General features: G+C 63.6%; 1 protein-coding gene across 6 annotated transcripts; it reads right to left on the reverse strand.

The window, feature by feature from the left end:
• Window positions 1–573: 573 nt before the first annotated feature.
• PIK3R6 (phosphoinositide-3-kinase regulatory subunit 6) lies at window positions 574–25,671 on the reverse strand. Of its 6 annotated transcripts, none has more exons than XM_059864691.1 (20): window positions 25,329–25,671; window positions 18,178–18,255; window positions 15,602–15,685; window positions 14,535–14,626; window positions 14,003–14,071; window positions 13,166–13,298; window positions 12,290–12,359; window positions 11,006–11,192; window positions 10,199–10,340; window positions 9,863–9,949; window positions 8,923–9,358; window positions 8,296–8,395; window positions 7,477–7,593; window positions 6,760–6,861; window positions 5,051–5,141; window positions 4,364–4,434; window positions 3,779–3,911; window positions 3,160–3,230; window positions 2,250–2,362; window positions 574–1,662 (listed from the first exon to the last, which is right to left on the reverse strand). In XM_059864691.1, the coding sequence occupies exons 2-20, from the start codon at window positions 18,188–18,190 to the stop codon at window positions 1,506–1,508; spliced, it is 2,268 nt and encodes a 755-aa protein (XP_059720674.1). In that variant the 5' UTR covers window positions 18,191–18,255; window positions 25,329–25,671; the 3' UTR covers window positions 574–1,505. The 6 variants fall into 6 exon arrangements, with proteins under 6 accessions (XP_059720674.1, XP_059720676.1, XP_059720677.1 ...); XM_059864693.1 differs by having other exon boundaries at window positions 11,006–11,189; window positions 25,329–25,670; XM_059864694.1 differs by having other exon boundaries at window positions 3,779–3,869; window positions 25,329–25,669.
• Between the last annotated feature and the right edge of the window lie 35 nt (window positions 25,672–25,706).

A 25,706-nucleotide genomic window follows, 5' to 3' on the forward strand; every position in this document is an offset into this window, starting at 1 on the left:
ATGGCCCGGTAACGGAATGGGAATGGCCCGGTAACGGAATTGCCCTGCACCGACACGGGAATGGCCCGGTACTGACACAGGAATGGCCTCATACTGACACGGGATGGCCCGGTACGGAAATGGCCCGGTACTGACACCGGGATAGCCCGGCACTGGCACTGGGTTGGCCCGGTACTGACACGGGAATGGCCCGGCACTGGCACTGGGATGGCCCGGTACTGGCACTGAGATGGCCCGGTACTGGCCCGGCGCGTCCCCTCCCGCAGGATCCCGGGATGCTCGGGCTGGAAGCGGCCGCAGCGCTCGTCCGGCCCCACCGCCCCGCACAGGCCGGGGAGCGGCGGCCGCGGTTCCGCGGGGCTCGGAGGGGACTGCCCGGGACATCGCGGCCCGCCGGGGCACGGGGGTGGCGGACGGGAGCCACATGGAGCGGGACTGTGTCCAGGCAGGTGTGGAATGTCCCAGGTGAGGGACACTCCACACCCTCTCTGACAATCTGTTCTGGGTTCACTGCAGTTCAGGCGGAGCTCCTGAGCATCCCAGCCACGTGCAAACACACAACAACCACCAACGGCAGCTTCAGCTTGGGTTTGTCCTGATTTCTTTCCATTGGCACTAAAAGGATTGCACCCTCCGGTCCAAGCCATCCATGGCACCTATACAAATAATTTATCACCCATCTACATAATTTACACTGTACAGAACAAACTCCGGACTCCAGCCCACACCCCAGCCCAGCTCCAAGCCCTTTGGCTCTCTGAGCCTTTTCCTTGTGTGTGCAAACCCCCAGGGAAGCCCTGAGGAGGCAGAGGGGTGCAGAGGGGTCACCCCTTAAAGCCCACACGGTCCCAACAGCAGCAGCTGCTCCTGCAGGGTTTCCTGGGGTGCCCCAGAGCTCCTGCTGCTCCTCAGCTTCCCTCCGGGACACCGTGTTTGCTGCCCCAGTCCGGCACAGGGGAGCACCAGGTGTTTGGCTCGTGAGGTGGAAACCGGAGCCCTGCGGGGCTGTGGGACATCTCCAAAAGGAGCACTGCTGCTGCCAGCTGCCCTGGGCTCCCCAGGACGGGCAGCGCCACCTCCACGGATCTTCCTCACCCTTCCTGAACGGAGAGCTCAAAGCTTTTCCCCGAACTGTGCAAACGGTGAAAGCTCAGTCCTGGAGCAGGGCTGTGCCCTTGGCAGGGGCGTGGGGCCATTGTCACACATGTCACAGGGCATGGCTGTGCCCTTGGCAGGGGCGTGGGGCCATTGTCACACATGTCACAGGGCATGGGACCATTGTCACACTGTCACCAGCAGGGCTGTGCCCTTGGCAGGGGTTGTCAGCCATTGTCACACATGTCACAGGGCAGGGCTGTGCCCTCCGAGCCCATCCACCTCTGCTGGGGCAGCTCTTCCCAGCCCTGCCATGCAAAGTCACCTCTGGTGGCTTTCAGAGTGTTTTCTCTCCCCGTGAGCTCTGTGCTGGCCCCACGCCAGAACCCACAGCGCCGTTCCCGTCTCCTTCACGGGATGACTCCTGCAAAAGTGTTGATGGGCAGCAGCAGAGACTTGGGCAGGAATTTCACCAGCCCCACGTCCTCTGTTTCCTGAGGGCTGGATTTGGTGGTCCTCGTCTTCTGCAGGCAGTAGCTGGGCTCGAGGCAGGGAGACACCTCCAGGCTGGAAGAGCACAGAGCACATTCACTGCGGCACGGTCCGCTGTGACCTCCCAGCAAAGCCCAGCTCTCCCCCTGCCAGCCACGGCTGCACTCGTGCTTCCTGCAGCTGCGTTTGGCTGCAGAGATGAGCTGCAGTGTGTCAGTGTCTGACACACAGCCGAGCTCCTGAGCCTGGCCCAGTGTGAGCCAGGAATTCTCAGTTTGTGTTGGCTGGGCCTTGAGCCCTCCGCGCATCCCGCGGCCCTGCAGCTCTCCGGGCACATCAACCCCGGCCGTGCCCACAGGGCTGGGTCCCCTCCCCCAGCTGCACCTGCTGGAGAGCCCGGGGAGGGATGCAGTCAGTGCAGAGAGCATCAGCATCCCGATCCAATCCATCACTCAGGAGATCTAAGCTCTGCTTGCCCCTGGAGGTGCCTGCTTTTCTCCAGCACCTTCTGTGTGAAGAACCACTTTGTTCCTCACACCACCTCCCAAAACCACAAATGTGTGCCTGCTGTCCTGGAGAAGGAACTGGGGCTTTGTCAGGGATGAGATGAGGGCTCCCTGGCCCAGGGGAGGCAGGGAGAGGTGCAGAGCTAGGATTCTCACCCGATCACGTCCCTGTAGGTTCTCCTGCTGTCCTTGTCCAGCCGCACTGTGAAGGGTCTCTGCTCTGGGCTCCTGACCTTGATGCTGCGAGTTCTGAACCTGTGTGCCACAGCCTGCGTGGGGAGAGCAAGGAGAGCCTGCTGAGGCTGTCCCTGCCCTCCCTGGGCCGTGTGCTGGCTGCCACAGGGACGGGCAATGACATTGCTCTGGTTTTCTTTTTGAACCTCAGATGTGACAAAGAGAATCCTGGCTCTGTATTCAGAACCTGGCACTGACCAGCAGGGATGGCACTGACCAGCAGGGATGAGAGTGACCAGCAGGGATCAGAGTGACCAGCAGGGATCAGAGTGACCAGCAGGGATCAGAGTGACCAGCAGGGAGGGCACTGACCAGCAGAGAGGACAGTGACCAGCAGAGAGGACAGTGACCAGCAGGGATGAGAGTGACCAGCAGGGATGAGAGTGACCAGCAGGGATCAGAATGACCAGCAGAGAGGACAGTGACCAGCAGGGATCAGAATGACCAGCAGGGATGAGTGACTAGCAGGGATCAGAGTGACCAGCAGAGAGGGCACTGACCAGCAGAGAGGACAGTGACCAGCAGGGATCAGAATGACCAGCAGGGATGGCACTGACCAGCAGGGATGAGAGTGACCAGCAGGGATGAGAGTGACCAGCAGAGAGGGCACTGACCAGCAGGGATCAGTGACCAGCAGGGATGAGAGTGACCAGCAGGGATGAGAGTGACCAGAAGGGATGACACCCACGGTGTCTGGGGCTTTGGCTCAAACATCCAGACTTTTCCATGGAAAATAATTACAGGGTGGCCCCCAAACCCTCTCCTCCCCTTGGGGTTGCCCCTCTCCCTGCTGTTGAGGGGATTCTGGCCCTGAGGATCCCACGGTACTCACTGAGAACGAGCGTCCTGCCAAGTTGCTGGTCCTGATGATTTCAGTGATGGTCACAGTCAGGCAGCCCAGGCCTGGGACAGAAGCAGAGGGTTGGGCTGGGGCCAGGGCAGAGCCTCAGCTCTCGGGGGCCCTGCCCCACGTTGGGCTGGGGTCAGGGCACAGTCTCAGCTCTCGGGGACCCTGCCCCACGTTGGGCTGGGGTCAGGGCACAGTCTCAGCTCTCGGGGACCCTGCCCCACGTTGGGCTGGGGCCAGGGCACAGTCTCAGCTCAGCTCAGCTCTCGGGGGCCCTGCCCCATGTTTGGGTCACTGACTGTGGACACACAGGACTGCAGCAGGCTCCAAGGGCACAGGAATTGTGTGGGATCATGCCTGGGGTGGAAAGCTGGCCCAGTGCTAAGGGGCAGCTGGGAGAGGAAGGCTGGAGCAGAGGGAAGATGCTGGAATCCTGTCTGAGCCTCAGATGTGTCATTCCTGAGAAAACCCCAACCAGACCACGGGGACAGGGATATTCCTATCACTGGTTCCCCCCAGAGCCCAGGCACAGCTGGCACAAGGACCGTGGGCAGATTCCCTGCACTGAGCACCAGACACCCCAGGAAGCAGAAGAAGAACCCACCTTCAGCCTCCTCAGCAGGGATGGCTTTCATCAGCAGGCCTGTGGAGCGCAGGGACAGGGCCAGCTCCTTCTGCCGCTCACTGAGCACAACCTGTGGGCAAGGGCAGCGTCCTGGCAGTGCCCTGGCAGTGCCCTGGAAATGTCCAGGCAATGTCCTGGCAGTGCCCTGGCAATGTCCTGATAATGCCCAGGCAGTGCCCAGGCAGCGCCCTGGAAATGTCCTGGCAGTGACCAGGCAGTGACCAGGCAGTGCCCAGGCAGCACCCTGGCAATGTCCTGATAATGCTCTGGCAGTGCCCTGGCAGTGCCCTGGTAATGCCCAGGCAGTGTCCTGGCAGTGCCCTGGCAGTGCCCTGGAAATGTCCTGGCAATGCCCAGGCAGTGCCCTAGCAATGTCCTGATAATGCCCTGGCAGTGCCCTGGCAGCGCCCTGCCTGGGGAGGGCTGGCACAGCTTGTCACAAGCACAGGGGAGCTAACAGGTTCAGCCCAGCCCCGCTGTCCCTGCCTGGACAGCAATTCCAGAGGAAGGAGGGAGGGCCAGTCCCCCTTTAGGAGGTCTGTGCCCTGCTGGAGCCCCACTCACCCTCCTGTAGGTCACTGTGAGATCCATGCCAGGCCCATCCAGGGTGCTTTTCCTCTTGGTCGTGCTCAGCTCTGCCAGGAGGGAAGCAGGTGGGGTTGGATTTCCCTCCTCCCACCTGTCTGTGCTCAGCAGAGAGAGACCCCATGGGCTGAGCCCCCCAGTGTCCCACCATGGCCTCCTGTCACACTTGGCCCTTCCATCCCTGCCTTGGCAGCTGGGGCTCTGTGCCAGCGGGACAGACTGACTGCAGGCTCTGTGCCAGCCTCAGTGACAAATATCCCCTGGACTGGGCACCAGAGTGCACTGCGGGAGGAGCTGGGTGGCACAGCTGGAGCAGCCTCCAGGCACTCCTGTTCCCTCCCTGGCAGCCCGAGGAACTGGGTTTCTAACAGGAAAACACCTGGCTGGGAAGCCCAGCTTGTTCCCCCAACTAAGTCAGGGCTCAGACCCAGCTCCTGAGCGTCCTGGAGCCGACCAAAGGCTCAGACTGCAAAGCCTGGCTGGGCCAGGAGCCAGCGGCCACCAGGGCTCGCATCAGCCTGATCTCCTGGGAGAGCAGGGAGGCGGAGGTGGGCAGGGAGGTCTTGCCAGGAACCAGGAGTCCTGCCCATGGCCTGGGGCTCTGCAGGCTGAGGGGGGGACCTGGGCATGGCAGGAGCCCTGTCGGGGCTGGTGGGACACACACACCTCTGTGGGAGGGGCTGTCCTGCACCTGGGTCAGCAGCTCCGTCAGGAACACGTCCTCAGCTGGGTCCTGGGCTGGGTCCTGGAACAGGACCTGAAAGAGAGGGACAGCCCTGAGAGGAACAGCCCTGGGAGGAGCAGCCCTGAGAGACACATTCCTGAGAGGAACAGCTCTGAGAGACACAGCCCTGGGAGACACATCTCTGGGAGACACATCCCTGAGAGGAACATCCCTGGGAGGAAAAGCCCTGAGAGGAGCAGCCCTGGGTGACACATCCCTGGGTGACACAGCCCTTGCAGGAACAGCCCTTGCAGGAACAGCCCTGACAGGAACCCCCCTGAGGACATCTCCTCTGTCACCCGAGGTGTCACCCGAGGCTTGTAGCCTGGACAGGCTCTCCAGAGCAGCCACGGGGGGGCTGGGAGCTGACCATAGCGTTCAGGGTTCCTGTGGGGTGGGGGAGCTGCCCTGGCTCCCTTTCCCGAGCTCCAGGAGGGTTGGGAGCCTTGCCAGAGGCGCGGGGACCTGGCCGGCCGAGCCACGGACAGTGTCCCCTGCCACTGGATGTCACTGTGCCCTCGGAGACGAGTCACTGCCATTCCCCAGGCCAGGCTGAGCGGCTGCTGAGCTTTAGGGGACGCCGTTTCTCTCTGACCCAACCTCAGGGGCCAGGTCACCCCAGCCCTGGGAATTATTTCCCTTTCACGGGCCTGAATTGGGCAGGATGTGCAGAGCAGGTCCTGCAGATCCTGTCCCAGCCACTCCTGGCCCCACACCCAGCTCCTGGGGACCTGGCTCCCACCTGGGGCAGCTCCCTGCAGCCAGCCAGGAGCAGGGAGGGAGAGCAGGGCAGGGTCTGCAGTGAGGAGCCCCACACCTGCAGGGCAGGAGAGCAGTGAGGAGCCCCACACCTGTAGGGCAGGAGAGCAGCTCAGGGCCTCTGTCCCAAACCCCTCGTGCCCTGCCTGAACCACCCACGCTCCCACAGCCTCCCTTCCCCTCGGGGCAGAAATGAGTGGGAGAACATTTCCAGAAACTCGAAATGCCCAGGCGCAGCGAGCCCCAGGGGCTCCAAGGACTGGCAGGCTCTGGGTTATTCGAGAAGTCCTGGGGATGCTCCACCAGGAGTGACCAAAGCTCTTTGCGAGCCTTGTTCAGGGGCTCCTCCTGCGCTGCAATAGGTGCCACAGTGGCTGTGAGCAGGCTAAAGGAGCTCTGTGCATCAGCCTGAGGGAAGGGTTAATGTTGTACACCCGAATTTAGCCCTGCTTTGCTCTCCTATCAAATGCCAGCCCTCGCTCTGGTACCACCTCAGAGCAAAGCTGGCAGGAAATCAACCAGAGGGTGCTGCAGGAAGCCCTGCAAAGCCCCCGCAGGTACAGGAGGTTCTGGCACGCTGCTCAGCAGAGCCCTGCTCGCTCCCAGCACCCAGAGCAGGAGGAGGAGCAGGGCTCCTGAGCACCCCCAGCTCGGCAGGGCAGCACACCCTGGCCCTGTGGGGGATTTCAAGGCTCCCTTTGCTGGGCTGGATCCCCAAATGGCCCCGCCAGGGGCAGCGGCTCAGCTGAGCTGAGCTCCAGGGTCGTGGGCTGGGGGAACGGGGATCCAGGCTGGGATCTGCCGGGAGCCCCCAGAGCCCGCTGGCTCTGCACAGCTCTGCCAGCCCTGCAGGGCTGCTGGGGGCCCGGGCTGTGCCAGCTGTGCCACCCACCTTGACAGAGTGCACCTGGAAGCAGACGGGCTGCGTGCCCATGCGGGCGTAGTAGGCGATGACGTCGGTGAGGAACAGGTCGGTCACCAGGGCCCTGCTGGGCTGGGGGACAAACCACAGGCTGGCTCAGCCCTGTCACTTCTCCAAAACCCTGCCACAAGGTCTCACACCTTCCTGGGCACCGAGGGAGGGATGAGCTGTCCTCTGGCCTCGCCACTCACAGGGAGTGGGAGCTGTGCCCCCCTGCCAGCCCCTTCTGTGTGGGCTGGCAGCGGTGGCTCCAACTGCCGGGAAATGACAGCTGGGGGGATTTCAGCAAAAGCTTTCTTTCTTGAAATCTGCCATTTCCTGTGCCCTGGTCAAAAAAACCCGTCAGAGCAAATGGCTTTTGTGGGCTGGGGCAGTGTCAGATACAGGCACCTCCTGCGGAGGGTTTGGAGGGAAAATCTCTGTCTGGGCATGGAGAGCCCTGCAGGGCCTGGGGAGGGTTTGGAGGGAAAATCTCTGGGGATGGAGAGCCCTGCAGAGCCTGGGGAGGGTTTGGAGGGAAAATCTGGGGATGGAGAGCCCTGCAGGGCCTGGGGAGGGTTTGGAAAGTGTCTGGGGATGGAGAGCCCTGCAGGGGAAATCTCTCAGGGGATGGAGAGTCCTGCAGGGCACAGAGCCCTCCCCAGGGTTTGCAGGCGTTTTCAGGACGTGGGAAGGTTTTCCTCCTACCATGGTGGCCAGCCTGGGGATCATGTGGCACAGGGTGTTGATGTTGCTCTCGTACCAGGGGTCAGCCCTGCCCAGGTACCCGGCCACCTCGCACAGCTCCTCGGGGCCAGCGTGCTCCTGCAGGGAAACAGCCACGGCTGACAGCCACAGCCTGGGGACTGATGGCTTTCCCTGGGCTTGTATTGGGCCAAACGTGAGGAGAAAATCCTGGAGAGCCCCTCCCAGCCACTTCCAGCCCTAAATCCAGCTCCTGTGGGACTTGGCTCACACTCCTGAGGAGGAACAGGGGGCTCACCAAATCAGGAGCCATGAGGAGGCAGGGACACCTGTGACATTCCCCCATCCTTCCCTTTCCCTGCTCAAACTCATTCAGCATGTGCTCCAGCACAAAACTTCCTTGAGGAATGAAAAGAAGGAATTCTGATTTTTCAACAGCCTGTTTGTCAGGGGTCACAGTCAGCTCTGGGCCAGCTTAAAATATCTTAAATGTAATTGTTTCTTTACCTCTACCCGAGGGGAAGGGATGTGCCTGACATAAACCACAAGTAGAGACTCACAGACCTAAACCTGGGGCCGTGGCCAAGCAGGCAAAGCCCTCAATGAGCAGTAGCTGCTCCCCCTCAGCACCTGGGAGGTGGGAAAAGCAGCAGCTAGACCTCAGGGATCCCTCTGCAGCTGAGGCCTGGAGGGAGAACTGAAGGGGCTGTGACCCCGGACTGAGCCCAGCAGCTCCGTGTTGGCTCCCACCCTCCCTGTCCTGGGGCCAGGGCAGGGATTCCCGATCCCCTGCTCCCCCCAGCTGCCACCCCCGGCACTCACAGCAGCAGCCGAGGGCTGGGGCTGCCCCGGCACCACGGGGATGTGGTAGAACTGCAGGTCCAGCCTGGGCGTCAGGAACACTCGGCGGGCCTCCCGCTTCCTGAAACGCGAACGGAGATGTCCCGAGGGCAGGGGCAGAAGGTGGCACGGCCGGGCAGGGCCAGGACACTGCGGCGGCTCTGCCACCTGCCCCCCTCGCTGCCTCCTTTCCCGGGATGTGCCCTCGGCTCCCAAATCTAGCGGGGGGAGGTGATGGGGAGGAGTTTTTGTCAGGGCCTGGTGTGCCTGTGCACCCAGCTCTGCTCCCAGGCTGCCCACGCTGTCACCCATCCCACCCCACCCGGGCTGGGGACAGCCAGCTGGGAACAGCTCCTCTGTAGGATTTTTCCCGTTGCCCCGTTTGTTGCTCGTTTAACCGAGCCCCCGGACAGACGGGAGGACTGGCTGTGTGCATCACCTGGGCCGCGAGAGCCGCCGGTGCCAGGCGGGTGCGTCTGGGAGCCGAGCACGGGACCCGAGCCTGCCCCGGGCACCCAGCCCGCCCCCAGCCCCCCGGCTGCTCCAGCAACCTGCAGGGCACAGCTCCGCCGTGCTGCTGTCCCCCCGAGCCCGGCTGGCCGCAGGTACCTGAGGGAGTGGAAGGCTTGTGCCAGGCGGCCCAGGATGCGATCGTCCCCCAGCAGCACCACGCGGGCGGTGTGCAGCCTCTGGAGCGGGCCCGCGGGCTCGGCGGGCATCCCTGCCCTCCCGGGGGGCTTCCCGGGGGGCTTTCCGCTGCCAGCCTGCAGGAAGGCCACGCTGTCCAGCGGGGACGGCTTTTTCTTGATGCCGCCCTTCCTGTGCAGCCGGGAGCGCTCGGCGGCGCAGGGCGCGCACGGCTCCTCCGGCGCGGGCAGGTCCCGCTCGATGCCGCTGTCCGTGGACAGCACCGAGAAGCGGCTCTGGCCGCAGCAGCCGCAGCCCGGGAGCATGTCCGGCATCTCCACGGGCTCCAGCTCCTGCCCCAGGCACTCGGGCTCGCAGCTCTGCGACAGCGGCCGCAGGAACAGCACCAGCTCCTTCCCTGCGGGCACGGAGCGCCTGAGCGGGGAGAGGGGCACAGCCGGGCTCAGCCCGCCCTGCCCCAGCTGCCCGCCCCCCGGGGACCCCGCAGGGCTGAGAGCCCCGGGGGCAGCCCGTCCTCAGCCCCCCCACCCACCGGGAGAGCTCGGTGCCACTCCAGCCCCAGAACCCCAGGCTGGTTCGGCTTGGAGGGGACCTCGAGGATCATCTCCTTGCCAAGGACACCTTCCACCAGAGCAGGCAGCTCGGAGCTCCCTCCAGCCTGGCCTCGGGCACTGCCAGGGGCACCCACAGCTACTCTGGGCACGTCCTGCTGCAGCCCCAGCTCCTTCCCCCTCCTCAGCCCGGAGGGAGGCCTGGGGCAGTCAGCACCCACCTCCACGAGCTTGGCCTTGGGGCAGTGCTGCCCAAACTCCCTGCCCAAGGGTCAGGGCTAAGTGACCCCTCTGGGACAGGACCCCCAGGCTCAGACCCCAGCCAGCACCCCCAGCCCCGGGGCACTCACAGAGCTGCTCATCCTCTGTCCACCGGTGGAAGCTGATGTTGGGGCTGGGCAGAGGGGTCCCCTGCAGCCCTTCCTGGGGAGCATTCCCTGGGAAAACAAGGATGCTTGGAGCAATTCCTCACACAGGAGCAATTCCCCACACAGCCCTGGGGCTCTCCCAGCCCAGAGCTCCCGGGGTGAGGCCAGATGTGAGGCTGGGAGCCATCACCAAGTGTCTGCAGCACTGCTGGGAGGGAGAAATGAAAGGGGGGAGCTGGGCCATGGGCAGGAGTGACACAGGGACACACGGCGACACGAGGGCTCCCTGTCCCCGTGGGGATGCCTGCCTGGGCTCACCTGCGGGCGAGGAGCCCAGGAGGCCGTGGTAGATCCTCTCCAGCCGCGCCGTGTGCTGGCCCCGGTCCGAGCCCCCCTCGCTGCCCTCCACGGCTGCCACCACCTGCTGGAACCAGTGCTCCACGTCCCCCGGGGGCAGGGCCTGTGGGGACAGGGGCTGTGAGCACCTGGAAACGGGAATGATCCTCGGCCAGGCGCGGGAGGGGCAGGGAGAGCAGATGAGCCCTGCAGAAAGTGATTCCTGGGGGACACCAAGGTGCTCCTGTCCCCAGCAGAGGCACTGGCTGGGCTGGGCCTACAGCTCCTTTGGGAGCAGCTTGGCAGCTGAAGGGCACCTGGGGCATCCTCAGCAGTGCTGGCACTGGGGGTGACCCTCAGGACACGGGGGCAGCGGGCACACGGAGGTGACCTGGGAGGGGAAATTGCCGAGAGCCCCTGCAGAGTTTCTGAGGCAGACATTTGTGCCACTGCGGCCCCACAGCTCCTTCCAGGAGGGTCTGGGGAAAACTGGCTGAAACCTTTCCCCCGAGAGGTTCCTGCAGTGCCCAGGGGCTGCCAGAGGAGCTGACAGAGGCTCTGTCTCAGCTTTGCTGGGCAAAACCAACACTGAGGCTGAAAGTTCCACCTCTGGCTCTGCTGCTTTCCATCCGAAGGGAGTCTGAGTTCAGCCCCAGCCCAGCTCTGGGGCTGTGCAGACCAGCGCTGGGGAGCTGGGGGGTTTCTCCACTTGCCAAAACACCTTTTGCTTCTCCAGGCTGTCCAGCCAGAGCCGGAGCAGGGGAAGCACGGCAGGAGCTGCTGCATTACCTGGAGGCGGGCCCTGAGGCCGTGGCTGTCGCAAGTGTCACCCAGGGCCGCCTGCAGGGCGTGGGTGACCACGCAGCTCATGCAGCCCCGCGGGCTCTGGGACACCTGCGCTGCCTCCGTGTCGGTGGCCAGCGCCTTGCAGATGGCTTCGGGCAGCAGCTCGGGGTCAGCAAAGATGAAAATCCTGCTGGGCAAAGGGGGAGATGCAGGTTCACACCTGAGCCCCGGGGCCGGCAGGAGCAGCTCACGCTCACTTTTTCCGTGGTGGCTGTTGCTGTTCCCCTCCTCCACCCTGTCTCCCCCCGGGGCAGCTCCCTGCCTCCCGGAACAATTGGGACACAGCAGGAATGTGCCTTCCTGATGCAATCCCAGTGAGGTACTGGGTGTCACCCCGTGGTGTCCCCAAGGCCACGAGGCTCAGGCCCAGGCTGTCTGTTCCAACCAAGAGTGCTGGGAAAGGCCAGGCTTCCCTGAGAGACCCCGAAATGTCAGCGCAGCCCACCCGAGGGGCAGCACCCACCTCTCCTGGTAGGGGAAGGGGCACAGCCCACCCCGAAATGACAGCACAGCCCACCCGAGGGGCAGCACCCACCTGTCCTGGCAGGGGAAGGGGCAACACCCGCCTCTCCTGGCAAGGGAGGGGGCAGAGCCCACCCGAGGGGCAGCACCCACCTCTCCTGGCAGGAGAGGGGGCAGAGCCCGCCTCTCCTGGCAGGGGAGGGGCAGCACCCACCTGTCCTGGCAGGGGAGGGGCAGCACCCACCTGTCCTGGCAGGGGAGGGGGCAGCACCCACCTGTCCTGGCAGGGGAGGGGGCAGCACCCACCTGTCCTGGCAGGGGAGGGGGCACAGCCTACCCCGAAATGACAGCACAGCCCACCCGAGGGGCAGCACCCACCTGTCCTGGCAGGGGAGGGGCAGCACCCACCTGTCCTGGCAGGGGAGGGGGCACAGCCTACCCCGAAATGACAGCACAGCCCACCCAAGGGGCAGCACCCACCTGTCCTGGCAGGGGAGGGGCAGCACCCACCTGTCCTGGCAGGGGAGGGGCAGCACCCACCTGTCCTGGCTGGGGAGGGGGCAGCACCCACCTGTCCTGGCTGGGGAGGGGGCACAGCCTACCCCGAAATGACAGCACAGCCCACCCAAGGGGCAGCACCCACCTGTCCTGGCAGGGGAGGGGGCCGCACCCACCTGTCCTGGCAGGGGAGGGGCAGCACCCACCTGTCCTGGCAGGGGAGGGGGCAGCACCCACCTGTCCTGGCAGGGGAGGGGCAGCACTCACCTGTCCTGGCAGGGGAGGGGGGCGCTGCGCAGGCTCTGCTCGGAGATGACCATCCTTTGGTACAGGGTCCCTGGAGGGCACAGACAGCGGCTGGCAGCGCAGCCCTCGGGCCGCCCGGGCTGCTCCCCGCTCCGCGGCCTGAGGAGGCTCTGCCAAGGCGGGGAACACCCGCTGAGCTCAGCTTCAACAGCCAAGAGCTAAAAACAGCCAAGAACAAAGGCCAGGCTCCCGAAAAAGAAAGCCCCGACCGTTCCGGGATGATTTCCTGTGTTTCCCTTCCTTTGTTTAGAGCGCTAAGAGCTCGGGAGCGGAGGTGCAGGCGGGAGGGAGAGCTCTGTCCCCAGGGCCACGTGGGGCCGGTGTCTGAGGACTTCGGAGGAGTTCCAGGGGTCTCTGGATCGGGAGAGAGGCCCTGCCCTGCCCCTGCCCAGGGCTGAGGCTCTGGGACAATCCCCCCGGGACCCCCGTGCTGCCCCAGGGGAGCCCTGCTGGGGATCCCCTCTCTGCACCCCGAGCCATGCCTGCAGCCAAGCTCAGGGCAGAGGAAGGGGCCCCTTGGAGCCCAAGCAGCGCTGGGGAGGAGAGCTTGGGCTGCTGGGGTGGGCTGAGGCTCCGAAATTCCCCAGCGGGTTTCTCCTCCCCTTCCCAGGGTGTCTGCACCTTGCTCTGCTCTGAAGGAGTGTTTGAAAGGCTCCTATTAAAGAAAACTTGAGCTGGGGGAACTTTAATGAGAACAGAGAAAAAAGAAACCTTGGGCTTGCTTCCTGCTGCCCCCTGACACCTCAGTGCCCTCAGGGCTGTTCCCTGCCACCCTCTGACACCTCAGTGCCCTCGGGGCTGCTTTAGAGGTGATCAGCCCCTGCCAGCCCCCCTTACCTGGGGCTGTCCTCTCCACCTGCAGCCTGCTGGCATAGTCCAGCCCGATGGTGCAGAAGGGCTTGGGCAGGGTCAGCAGCCTCTTGCAGAAGTCATAAACCCTGGCACAGAGCTCGTCAGGGATGCAGGGAGCCTGCAGGGGCACAGGGAGGTGACAGGGAGGTGACAGGGAGGTGACAGGGAGGTGACAGGGAGGTGACAGGGAGGTGACAGGGAGGTGACAGGGAGGTGACCCCTAAACTGCCCCAGCACAGCCCCCGGGCTGGGAGGGCACCAACCCCACTGCACAGAATTCACTCTGGATTTCAGTGTAAAAAATGTAAAACCTGGGGCAGAGCCAGGCCCTGCAGTGCTTTGGGAGCCTCCAGCAGTGCCCGCTGGAGCCTGGGCACACGTTTGCTTTGCCAGGTTGTGGCTTCCTGCAGGTGCTGAAAGGCCTCCAGCAAAGGGCTCAGGTGACAGGAGCTGGCACTCTGTGTGCCACAGGGACATGGGGGTCCCCTCCCTGTGCCACAGGGACATGGGGGTCCCCTCCCTGTGCCACAGGGACATGGGGGGGACCTGGCACTCTGTGTGCCACAGGGACATGGGGGTCCCCTCCTTGTGCCACAGGGACCTGGGGGTCCCCTCCCCGTGCCAAGGAGCTGGCACTCTGTGTGCCACAGGGACATGGGGGTCCCCTCCCTCACAGGGACCTGGGGGATGCCCAGCTGAGCCCGCCTGGGGCCATCCCGGGGCTCTGCTGGCTCTGAGTGGCTGCTCCGTGTTCTGAGTGGCTTCAGGTGGCCTCTCCCGTGCCCTGGTGTCCCTGGGTGCTGTGGCCAGGTGCTCCCTCACCTGGATCAAGGTGTACATCAGCGTGTGCAGCAGGGGAATGATGTAGTGCCGGAGGTCCCCTCGCTCTGCCTGTGGGAGCAGGGGCAGGGCAGCACAGTCAGCTCCTGGCAGGACCCTGGGCTGGGCAGGAGCAGCCCCGGAGCCCCCAGCGTGGGCCAGCTTCTCTGGGGTGGCCCTGTCCCCTCCCTGGGGTGGCACTCCCTCCCTGCAGTGGCCCTGTCCCCTCCCTGGGGTCACTGTCCCCTCCCTGGGGTGGCCCTGTCCCCTCCCTGGGGCAGCACTCCCAGGGGCAGCACTGTCCCCTCTCTGAGGTGGCACTGTCCCCTCTCTGAGGTGACACTCTCCCCTCCCTGCCGTGGCCCTGTCCCCTCCCTGGGGTGGCTCTCCCTGGGATGGCACTCTTCCCTCCCTGCGGTGGCTCTGTCCCCTCCCTGTGGTGGCTCTGTCCCATCCCGGGCTGGCCCTGTCCCCTCCCCGGGCTGGCCTTGTCCCCTCCCGGGCTGGCCTTGTCCCCTCCCCGGGTGGCACTCACCCTCTCCAGCTCCTTCACCAGGATGCTGACCAGGACACAGCTGGTTCTGGGGTTCTGGTCCATTCTCTTGTGCAGGGTCCAGCGCAGCATTCCTGAGGAGGGACAGCCGGGGCAGGTCAGGGGAGCCTTCCCAGGGACACGCTGGGACAGCCCCGGGGGCTGAGCCAGCTCTGCTCCCAGCTGTGCCCCTCCCTGCCCCGGGCACAGAGGGCTCTCCTGGGGCTGATTCTGGGCATCCCCTGGCGGTGGCTCCCAGAGATCCTGGGGGAAAGGAGCGTCTGGAGTTTGGTTCCTCCTCGCTCTGTTTGTGCCCAGCTGCTTTCCCACCTGCCCCACGGAATCTGGGGTCCTGCTGGCGCCAGCTCTGCTCCCTGCCACAGCTCAGAGCAGGGACCAGACACCTCCCAGCCCTGAGGGTGCCACGGCTCACTCCAGCAGCCCCAAATTTAATTAACTGTAAAATATCCCGTGCGCTCCGAGTCAAATCACCTTTCCAATGTTCATCAGGGCTCCCCAGGCTGTAGGAGCTCCATCCTCCAGACCCAGAGCACAGAGGAACCTCCCGAGTGCCCAGGGCCGAGCTGGGCAGGGCCGGGGTCACCCTGGGGCTCTGCGGGGGTGACCTGCCCAAGGCAGGAGCCAGGGACAGTGAGGGGCCAGCAGGGGGACAGGGGCTGGGCAGGGGTCACAGTCACACAGGGTGACAGGGGCTGGGCAGGGGTCACAGTCACACAGGGTGACACACAGTGACAGGGGCTGGGCAGGGGTCACAGTCACACAAGGTGACACAGGGTGACAGACATTGCTGTGGCTGGGCAGGGGGTGTCCCCAGGGTGTCCCCAGGGTGACAGACGCTGCTGGGGCACGGATGCAGCTGATGAAGGATTCGGCCCCTCCCGGAGAGGGCTCGGCAGGGCGGAGGAGCGGAGCCGCCGTGTCCCGCCGGCAGCGGCAGGAGCGGGGCTGGGACAGGCGGTGCCCGGGCTGGGACAGGCCGTGCCCGGGGCTGCGACAGGCGGTGCCCGGGGCTGCGACAGGCCGTGCCCGGGGCTGGGGCAGTCGCTCACCTCGGTCGCTCTGGCAGGAGGGGTGGTGCCCGTCCAGCTCCCGCAGCAGCGCCCGCACCCGCCGCAGGATGTCCGACTCCAGCTCTGCAAGGGACAGCGACACCTGAGCCGGGCCAGCACCGGGGGGACAGCCCGGACAGAGCCCGGACAGAGCCCGGACAGAGCCCTCCCCACGGCATCAGAGCCCTCTGAGCCCTCCGAGCCGTGATGCAAACTGCAGAGCTGTGCCCAGGGCTGCTGGAGCTGGTTGGGAGGTGCCACAGAGTGCCACAGAGTGATATAGAGTGATATGGAGTGACACAGAGTGACACAGAGTGCCACAGAGTGCCACAGAACCCCAGAAGTGCCACCCAGCCTGGGAGCTCTGCCTGCCTGAAGCCCCAGCCTGTCTCGCTCACTGCCTTCCAGAGCTTCTCCTGGCAGCCTGCTCCTCCTTACAGGTCTGCAGAGGACAGAAAGCTGAACTTTCTCCTCATTGCATCACCTTGAAGATGATAGAACTGCCTGGTACACGTGGTTAATGAAATACCTGACTTCTCCATCCCTTTCTGTGAGCAAGCAGAGTCCAGCCTGCAGCTCCCCAGCTGGGCTGGCTGCTAAACTCGATCCCCCAAACGCCTGCAGGCTCTCTGTTAGATCCCTCAGCTGTCTCTCTAAGCAAAGAGAGTTAAACATGGGGCCAAAATCTCCGTTTTTGCTCCCGGAGAAGTGTGAGCTCAGAAATGCCCGTTTGGATGCAGGCCCTGCTGCCTTTGCAGCACGGGTGGCTCTGGGAATGATCCTGGAGCTGTGCTGGGAAGGGCCCCGGGCTCAGGGCCAGCAGGGCTGCCCTGCTGAGGGTGTGTGGGCTCAGGGAGCCCCAGCCCTGCCCAGCACAGGGAGCACCAGCCCTGCCCAGCACAGGGAGCCCCATCCCTGCCCCGGCACAGACACCTCCAGGACTCTGGGTGTCCCTCTCTTTGGAGGCACCATTGGGGAAAGGTCTCAATGACATTTCTCCCTGCCCAGCACAGACACCCCCAGGACTCTGGGTGTCCCTCTCTTTGGAGGTGCCCTTGGAGAAAGGTCTCAATGACATTTCTCCCTGCCCAGCCCTGGCACACAGACACCCCCAGGACTCTGTGCCCCACTTTGGAGGTGCCACTGGAGAAAGGTCTCAATGACATTTCTCCCTGCCCAGCACACACACCCCCAGGACTCTGGGTGTCCCTCTCTTTGGAGGTGCCCTTGGAGAAAGGTCTCAATGACATTTCTCCCTGCCCAGCCCTGGCACACAGACACCCCCAGGACTCTGTGCCCACTTTGGAGGTGCCACTGCAGAAAGGTCTCAATGACATTTCTCCCTGCCCAGCCCCGGCACACAGACACCCCCAGGACTCTGTGCCCACTTTGGAGGTGCCATTGCAGAAATGTCTCAGCACTCCTCCTTCCTCAGCCTCGCTTTCCCCTCAGGGATTTCGGGAAGCTCCCCACGTCCCACTCCTGTTTTTTGGCTCGGGAATTCTGCCTCAAAGGAGTGTTTGAAATGTGCTGCTCTTTTCCCTTGTGAGCGTTTGCAGCCAGGGGAGGCTTTTCCTGAGCACCGCTCTCAGTCCTGGCCTCTCCTCCCATCAAAGCAGCCCCAGTGCTGAGGGTCCCTCCCGGGGCACAGCAGAGAGCTTGACCCAGCACGAACAAGAGGCACTTTGATCTAAAAACAGCAAAAAACAAACCCAGCATCAAAGAGCAGTGGCTTGGAAATGGAATAAAACCTTTCAGCAATGACATCCTGACCCTGGGAGATCAACAGCACCTCTGAAACAGCGTGAAAATGGAACATGGGGGAAATGGACCAAAATACACACCAAAAAAAATTAATAATAAAACATACTACTATAAAATACAAATAAATAAAATATACTACTACAAAATAAAAACATAATATATGCTACTATAAGATAAAAATAAATAATAATAACATGTATATATGTTATTATTATTAATTTTTATCTTATATATTTATTTTTATCTTATATATATTTATATATAAATACATAGAATAAAAATTAAAATGAAAATAAAATAAAATAAAAATATATTACAATAAAATAAAAATAAATAATTATAAAACACACTACTATAAAATAAAAAATAATAAAATATACTACTGTAAAATAAAAATATATATAATAAAATATACTAGTATTTAAAATATATATAATAATAAAATATTAAAAAATATACTAAAAATATTAAAAATATAAAAATTATTTAAAAAAATATACTACTATCAAATGTTAAACAAATAAAATATACTACTATAAAAATACTACTATAAAATATAAAATATGAAAAATTAAATATACTATTATGAAATGGGCTACTTTAAAACTCAAGTGTTTTGTGAGCTGTGTGTGCCCCAGACTCAGCAAAGCTTTTGGCTTGCCCCTGCACGGCTCTGTGCTCGTGTCCCACCTCCCAGCAGCGGCTGGCAGCGCCTTGGGCAGCGCCCGGCTGTTTGCAGGGAGGACAGGGGTGTGCGGGGTGGGTGAGGGGAGTTCCCTGGCTGCCCCCCGCCCGGGCTCAGCATCACCCACCTGAGCTGTCCATGGCCGGGCCGGGCTGCGGCTCGCGGGGCACCAGCGCAGGGCTGCTCACGGCGCGGGGGCATGGCCCTGCAGGAAACGGCAACAGCGGGGCTCAGGGGGCTGCAGAGCAGGCTCGGGCTGAACCTGGGAGCGCAAGGGCACCGGGACCCCTGGCACCCCCTGGCACCCCCTGGCACCCCCTGGGGCAGGGGCAGAGCCACGGGCCGTGCTTGGGGCAGAATCCCCAGCTCGGAGCTGCTGGCACTGCCAGTGCCGGGGCTGGCGCTGCTGCTGGGGGAGCTCGGAGACCCCCGGAGCTCGGAGAGAGACCCCCGGAGCTCGGAGAGAGACCCCCCGGAGCTCGGAGAGAGGTCCCCGGAGCTCGGAGAGAGACCCCCGGAACTCAGAGAGAGACCCCCGGAACTCAGAGAGAGACCCCCGGAACTCGGAGAGAGACCCCCGGAACTCGGAGAGAGACCCCCGGAGCTCGGAGAGAGACCCCCGGAGCTCGGAGAGAGACCCCCGGAGCTCGGAGAGAGACCCCCGGAGCTCGGCTCTCCCGAAACTCGGAGACCCCCGGAGCTCGGAGACCCCCGGAGCTCGGCTCACCCCGAAATTCGGAGACCCCCGGAGCTCGGCTCTCCCCGGAGCTCGGAGAGAGACCCCCGGAGCTCGGCTCTCCCCGAAACTCGGAGACCCCCGGAGCTCGGAGACCCCCGGAGCTCGGAGAGAGACCCCGGGAGCTCGGCTCTCCCGAAACTTGGAGACCCCCGAAGCTGGGAGAGAGACCCCCGGAGCTCGGAGACCCCCGGAGCTCGGCGCTCCCCGGAGCTCGGAGACCCCCGAAACTCGGAGAGAGACCCCCGGAGCTCGGCTCTCCCCAAAATTCGGAGACCCCCGGAGCTCGGCTCTCCCCGAAACTTGGAGACCCCCGGAGCTCGGCGACCCCCGGCCCGGCCCGGCTCCTCTCGGCCGCTGCCGGAGGGAGCAGCAGCCGAAGGCGGCCGAAGGTGTCGGTGGCTCCCCACATCCGCATCCTCCCGGCGCTGCGGGGGCGGCCGCTGCCGGCCTCCCACAGCTTCCAAATTTAGCGAAGAGCAGCGTGAGCCCGGCCTGCCCGAGAAACTCTGCTTCTCGCCTCACCTGCCTGCTCCAAGGGCTCCTTCTGCTCCCTGGCAGCAGAGAGCAGCTGAGGCTGAGCCCTCGGAGCGCTGCTTGCTCCCAGGGCCTGGGTCTCCCCGGAAAAGCCGACATGGAGAGACAGAAGTGGTGCCCAGCAGGCTCAGAACCAGTCACGCTGCCCAGAGGGGACAGGCAGGAGGTGTGGGAGAGGAGGATGAAAGGACACCGCAGGAACAGGCTCTGAGGAGCACTGGGGTCAGGCAGGGTCCTGCCAGCTCCAGCCACTGCCTTCCCTGGCCAGGACCAGCACAGGAACCCACCCAAATTTGCAGAAATTCCCCTTTTCCCTGGGAATGTTCCTGAGCAGCCCAGGAACCCACTGAGCAGAAATTCCCCTTTTCCCTGGGAATGTTCCTGACCAGCCCAGGAACCCAAATTAGCAGAAATTCCCCTTTTCCCTGGGAATGTTCCTGAGCAGCACAGGAACCCAAATTAGCAGAAATTCCCCTTTTCCCTGGGAATGTTCCTGACCAGCCCAGGAACCCAAATTAGCAGAAATTCCCCTTTTCCCTGGGAATGTTCCTGAGCAGCCCAGGAACCCACTGAGCAGAAATTCCCCTTTTCCCTGGGAATGTTCCTGACCAGCCCAGGAACCCAAATTAGCAGAAATTCCCCTTTTCCCTGGGAATGTCCCTGACCAGCAGAAGAACCCAAATGAACAGAAGTTCCCCCAGCTCCCTGGGATGTTCCCTGCCTGCTGTGCTCCCCAGGGTGAGGGCACAGCCCCTCAGCCCCATCCCAGACCCAGCAGGGCAGGCAGGGATGATGCCAGCCCACAGGAAGGGTTCTGGGCACCAGAGCCCCCCTCCAGGCAGCCTCTCTGTGTGCCACAGCCCTCCTGGGAGGATCCCTGAGCCCAGGAACAGGAGATGTCCCCATTTCTGGTCCCAGCCCCTGCACTGGCCCCAGCCCCTTCTGCTCCCAGAAGGCTGCAAGGTTCCCTGACCCACACCAGGAGGGCTCTGTGCCCTCTGTCCCCCTCGTCCCCCTGCCTCCCCTGCAGCAGACACGAGGCACAGCTCGTCCCATCCCTGGGTGTTTTGCTGTCTGCCAGCTCAGCAAGACCAGAGCCTTCTCTGCATTCATCCCACTTCTTTGCAGAGCTGCAAATCTCCGCTTCCTCCCTGCAATTCTTAAAATACCCATGGCATCAGCTGGATTTTATTCCTTTTGCAGGGAAAAAAATGGAAAAGGAAGGGCAAGAAGAAGAGTTGCAATTCTTCCGTCAGGTTTCAATAATTCTGAGATTCATAGGACAAAAACCCCAAATGACCCCAAAGCTGCCTTCCCCAAGAGTTTGGGGCAGTTCTGGGGAACACCTGGCTCTGCTCTCAAAAATGCAGGACTTGGCAGTGGAAGTGCAGCTTACCCTGGACCCTGGCAGATAAATTCACGGGTTAAAGGGAAATGCAGGGTTAAAGGGAACTCTCCTGTTCCAAACTGCAGGTGCTGGAGACAGAGAGAGCAGGACCTGGCTGAGCACGGGGTGCTGAGCACCCCACAAAGCCTCCTCAGCCCCTCCTCCGCAGGGCAGCAGCCCGGGGGGCCCAGGGTCAGGGCAGTTTGTACCAGTGCTCCCTCTCAGCCCAGCTAATCCCAGGTGAAGCTCTGCCCCATTTTGGGATCCTGCAGCCTCTGCCTCCTCTCCCCTCTCCATCCTCCCCCCGCTCATCCCACAGAACCCCCTCCTCCTTAGCAGGGATCCCCGTTCGCTTGGGCCCAGCTGGGCACGAGGAAAGTGTCACCTCCCTCCAGGGCTGTCCCTTTTCTAATCCTTACAGGCAGGGGGAACACTGAGGACAGCACCCTGAATGCTGGGGACACCATCCCGAGTGCTGGGGACAGGGGACACCACCCGAGTTCTGGGGACACCCCTCCAGCTCCCTCTCCCTTCTCTGAGGGCTGATGACAAGCACCAAGGATGTTGTCACCAGGTGGGTTCCGGCATGTCTGGGGGGTCCTGGGCAGCCGCAGGGACAGCCAGCAGGTCACTGTCCTCGTGGGGCCATCGGTCCCCACACGGAGCCCAGGCTGGGCTGCTCCGTGTCCTCCAGGGAGGAGGATCCCGGCTCACCCAGCCCTCGGCTCACCCCTGCAGGAGGGCACAGCCCCGACCCCACCAAGGTTCCTCTCCAACCACGGCGGGGGCTGCAGCTCAGCCCCTGGGGTGGGACTGAAAATCCCCCTGAGGGATGGGGAACCGCTTCAGCCCCACGCTGGTGACTCAGCTGCCCCCTGGAAATGGGGGGCTGGCTCCCCAGAGACCTCCCGCTCTGTCTCACAGGCCATCAGCACTCGGAAATCCCTAAAGCCCAGCCACGCCCGGCCAGGTGAAACACGAGAGGCACAGAAATAGCGAAGCGAGGCAGAAATAGCCGAAGCCACGGAAGAAAACCCAAGCCCGAGCCCGTGGGTGCTGGGAGCTGGGCTGGCAGTAACGAGGCTCCCCTGGGAAGCTCCAGCACGTCCAGGATCCTCTCCCTGCTCCCGGCACACCCTGCCTGCACCCCAAATGCCATACCTGGTACCAGCCAGCCTGGGCCATGTCCCTGTCCCCCTCCCCGCCTGCCCGGGGCCAGCGGAGCCCCAGCGGGACGCGGAGCCCATCCCCGAGCTCTCTCCCGATCTATTTATCCGCTCCAAAGGCGCCTCCCGCAGCCCGTGCTTAGTTACAAACTCACCGCCCGGGCTCGGCTGAGCTTTTTCCCGGGGCTGTTTGTCAGCTCCAGCGCAGGGACAGAGAACGCCGCGCCTCGCACGGGCACGGAGCGGCTCTGCCCCCTCCCAGCCCGCCTCAGCCCCCTCCCAGCCCGCCTCAGCCCCCTCCCACCCGGCCGCACCGCCCCGGCCCCAGCCAGGGGGGTTCTCACAGGTACCATCGGAGCGGGGTCCGGCGCCGGAGCGTCCTGCGGGAGCCGCGGGCAGCGCTCAGCCCGAGCGGACCCGCATGGGCTCGGTGGCGTCACGGCACGGCAGATGGCCTGGGGACAGCCCCGGCCCGCCCCCCGCGCCGCCCTCCCCCGCGGCTGCTGCGGGCGAGGCTGGTGCTGAGAGCGGCAGCGGAGCCTGGCACGGCCCCGGCGCCCGGCCGGGCTGGCTCCGGGAGCGGCTGGAGCACGGCGGGGCGGGATGGGGTGGGGTGGGATGGGGTGGGATGGGGTGGGGGCAGGAGGGGACGCGGCAGCTGAAGGGCCGTGTCCCCCAAGCTGCCCTGGGGATCTGACACTGCATTCTCTGAGCTGCCCCAAACTGCAGCTGGCAGCTCCCGAACGCTGAGAAACCGCTCCAGCAGCATCCCTGACGTCCCCTAATCCCCTGCACCCCTTAATCCCTTCCACCCCTTACTTCCCTCACATCCTCAACCCTGGAGCCGCAGGGGACCTCAGCAGAGGCAGATGCTGTGTCCTGTTTGTCCCTCCGCTCAAAGCCTGTCCGTCTGTCCGTGCAGCACGCTCTGCTTTTGGCAGGGATGCCGAGCTCCAGCCCAGCTGCACAGCCAGGCAGGAGAGCAGGACAGAGGCAGCTCTCCCTCCTGCAGCCCCCCTGGCTGTGCAGCAGCAGCTCCAGGCTCCCCTGAGGACCCTGGCCGAGGATAAGCAGCCAGGGCAGGGGCTGCTCCTCTCCCTTCCATCAGCTGCTCTCCGTTCAAACAAAAACCGGGCAAAACTTTGGCTGCAAGACTCAAACCCCACAGAAAGATGCCCTGGCCTCTCCCTGGCCCCTTTGGGCACACTGGCAGTGCCACACGTGCTGGGGCCAGCCTGAGCCCCTCCTGCTCTCGTTGCCAGATTTAGCTCCAGCCCTGGCAGGGCTCTGCTCCCACCAGCTCGGAGATGGAAGCAGATGCTCTCCCTCGGGCTCTCACTGCCAAGGAAGAGAATCTGGAGCCCAGACTCAGCTTTCCAGCGTCTCCTTGAGGCTCCATGCGCCTGCTGGCTGCTGGGGGAAGGCTCGGCCCTGCCAGGGGGGTCCTGCCCGTGGAGGGGGGAGCACAGGCGGCTCCTGGGGCCAGTTCAGGAATGAAACCCCCTCACTGGCCCTGCAGGGAGTGCTCATCAGGCACAGCTCTGCACGAGCCCCCAGGCCTTTGCTGGAGCTGGGGAAGTCCAGCAGCTTCCTGGACACCACCGACTGTTTGGAGACTTCCTTGCCAACGTCACATTTCATTCTTCCTAAGGAAAGGAAAGAGTTTTCCGGAAACAGCAGCTTTTTAGATTTAGCATCTCTTTCCATCCCCGGAGTCGACTTTGGAAAAACAATCGCAGGGAAAAAATAGGTGTGATCTGAAAGCCACCGCCAGGACTGTGCTCACCAACAGCCCAGGCAAGCACCGTCACCTGAGGGCGAATAAAAGCAGGGAGGGCTCAAGGTGCCAAATGCGGCCCACCTGGGAGGGGCCAGGCTGCTTTCCCGGGCGGGGAGGGGCTGGGGGCTGGCACAGCTGCTCCCAGCCTCCCTCCAGAGCCATTCCCTGGGCATTCCCTCCCTCGGACAGGACTGTCGCCAGCGCTGGGGCCGCCCTGCCCTGTCACACATCCCTGTGCAATGTCCCAGTGCCCGGCTCTGTGCAGGGTCACAGCACTCTCCTCTGCATCCCCAGCCCCTGCTGGCAGCTGCCCTCAGGTGGCCACGGTGGAGGTGACCTGGGAGGGCACAGAGGAGCCGCCTGCGGGTGACAGGAAGAGGGTGACCGGCGTGACCCCGGCACGCTGTGCGTGGCACCCAGCCCTGTGTGCCCGGCCTGGGGTGGCTCTCTTGGCACCCTGGGGACAGAGTGATGTGACAGCTGCGGGCAGGGAGGGCACAGAGAGGCCCTTAGCAAGGAGACGATGAGGGTTTAGGGTTGCACCAGGACAACGAGGTCAAAAAGGGGATTAAATTACAGGGCACGGGCACCAACAGCCCCCTCTGCTTTCAGTGAGCTCCCCAAAACTCCAGTGTGGCCTGAAGAGCTGCAGTACCCTGTCCCTCAGGCACACCCTGCCCTTCAGTCATACCCAGCCCAAACCCTGCAGCATCTCCCGCTCGCAGAGCTCCCGAGGGCGGGAGCAGCATCCGAGGAGGTGAATGGTCCCGGGAGCTGGCTCTGGGCAGCCCGGGGATGCCGAGGGGAGCACTCAGGGCAGGAGGACAAAGCCCTGCGTGCGGCAGAGTTGGCTCACGTGTGCTCGTTCGCAGCTCGGCCCCGAGCCTGCAGATTTTTGTTTCCTTTCTGGACGGGGCCGCGCTCTCTGCTCGTTATCGCCGCTGCCATCGCTCTCTATTGCCCTGTCACCGCTGCTCGGGCCCAGGGGACAGCCGAGGCACCGAGCCAAGGCCAGGGCAGCTGGGCAGCCACCGGACCGCACACACAGCCAGTGCCAGCATGGGCATCGCCCCCGGCAGTGCCAACATCGCCAGCACAGCCCCCGGGCACTGGCAGCGGGGACAGGGAGCCCGGGGGTGGCACCGGGCAGGTGACTGTCCCTTGCAGAACAAAGCTGAGCCGCACGGGCTGGTGCCGCAGCAGCCCCCGGCAGGGGTGGAGCTCACACACTCACCCAGCCGGGCCGGGCCGGGCCGTGCGGGGCTGTCCCGGGGCCAGAGCAGCGACCCCAACCCAAACCCCCCCGGGGTCCTCTCCGGGTCACGGGCAGCAAAGACCCCGCGCTCCTGCCCGGGACAGGCTCCAGGACCAGCCCGTGCCCAGCAGGATGCCGCAGCTGGCACGGGAGCTGGCACTCCTGCTCCTCCAGCAGCACAGCCCTGATCCCCCGCCCCACCGGCTCCCTCCCCTCGTCCTTCCCGAGAAAAGGAATGGCTCTGCCCCAGCCTTGCCTTCCAGGCTGTCAGCCCTGGCATCCAGCGCTGGGTGCCAGTCCCCAGGCAAAGCCCTCGGAGTGCCAGAGCAGCCCGAGAGCAGCGGGGGCACGGCAGCGGCTGGCTCACAGCATGCCCCACGGCCGGAGCCGGGGCACCGCGCCCTCCGGGGCTCTTACCTTCCTCAGGCGGGGCTCGGGGGGCCCAGGGAGCCGCAGCCCCCCCTCAGGCCGGCGCGGGGGGCACAGCGGGGTCCCGCAGGGGACATCGGGCAGGGGGCGCGGGTGGCGGCGGAGCCCCGGCGGCTCCCGGGCTCGGCAGGCGCTTCAAAGCGTGCGGGGCAGAAGGGGAAGCGCCGAGTTATTTCGAGACAACTTCCTTTTCGCGGAGAGGTCCCGCGGTGACAGAGCCGTCCCCGTGCGCCTCTCGGTGCCCCGGCGCTCCCCGGGCGGGCGGGAGCAGCGAAGGAGGCTCAGCGCTGCCCTGGGTGCGGTCCCCTCAAAGCAGGTCGGGCTGCCCGGGATGAGCCTGTGAGCCTGGCACCTCCCCTGGCACCG

This window comes from Haemorhous mexicanus, chromosome 20, assembly GCF_027477595.1.
Source record: "Haemorhous mexicanus isolate bHaeMex1 chromosome 20, bHaeMex1.pri, whole genome shotgun sequence".
NCBI classification, from domain to species: Eukaryota; Metazoa; Chordata; class Aves; order Passeriformes; family Fringillidae; genus Haemorhous; species Haemorhous mexicanus.

What these genes read in the sequence shown, in the direction of transcription:
- PIK3R6 (XM_059864691.1), bottom strand. An exon ending in GACAGAGGATGAGCAGCTCT is followed by an intron (nt 9,359 to 9,862) that starts GTGAGTGCCCCG and finishes CCGTGCCCGCAG; the next exon opens with GGAAGGAGCTGGTGCTGTTC. An exon ending in TGGCAGGACGCTCGTTCTCA is followed by an intron (nt 2,363 to 3,159) that starts GTGAGTACCGTG and finishes CTCCCCACGCAG; the next exon opens with GCTGTGGCACACAGGTTCAG.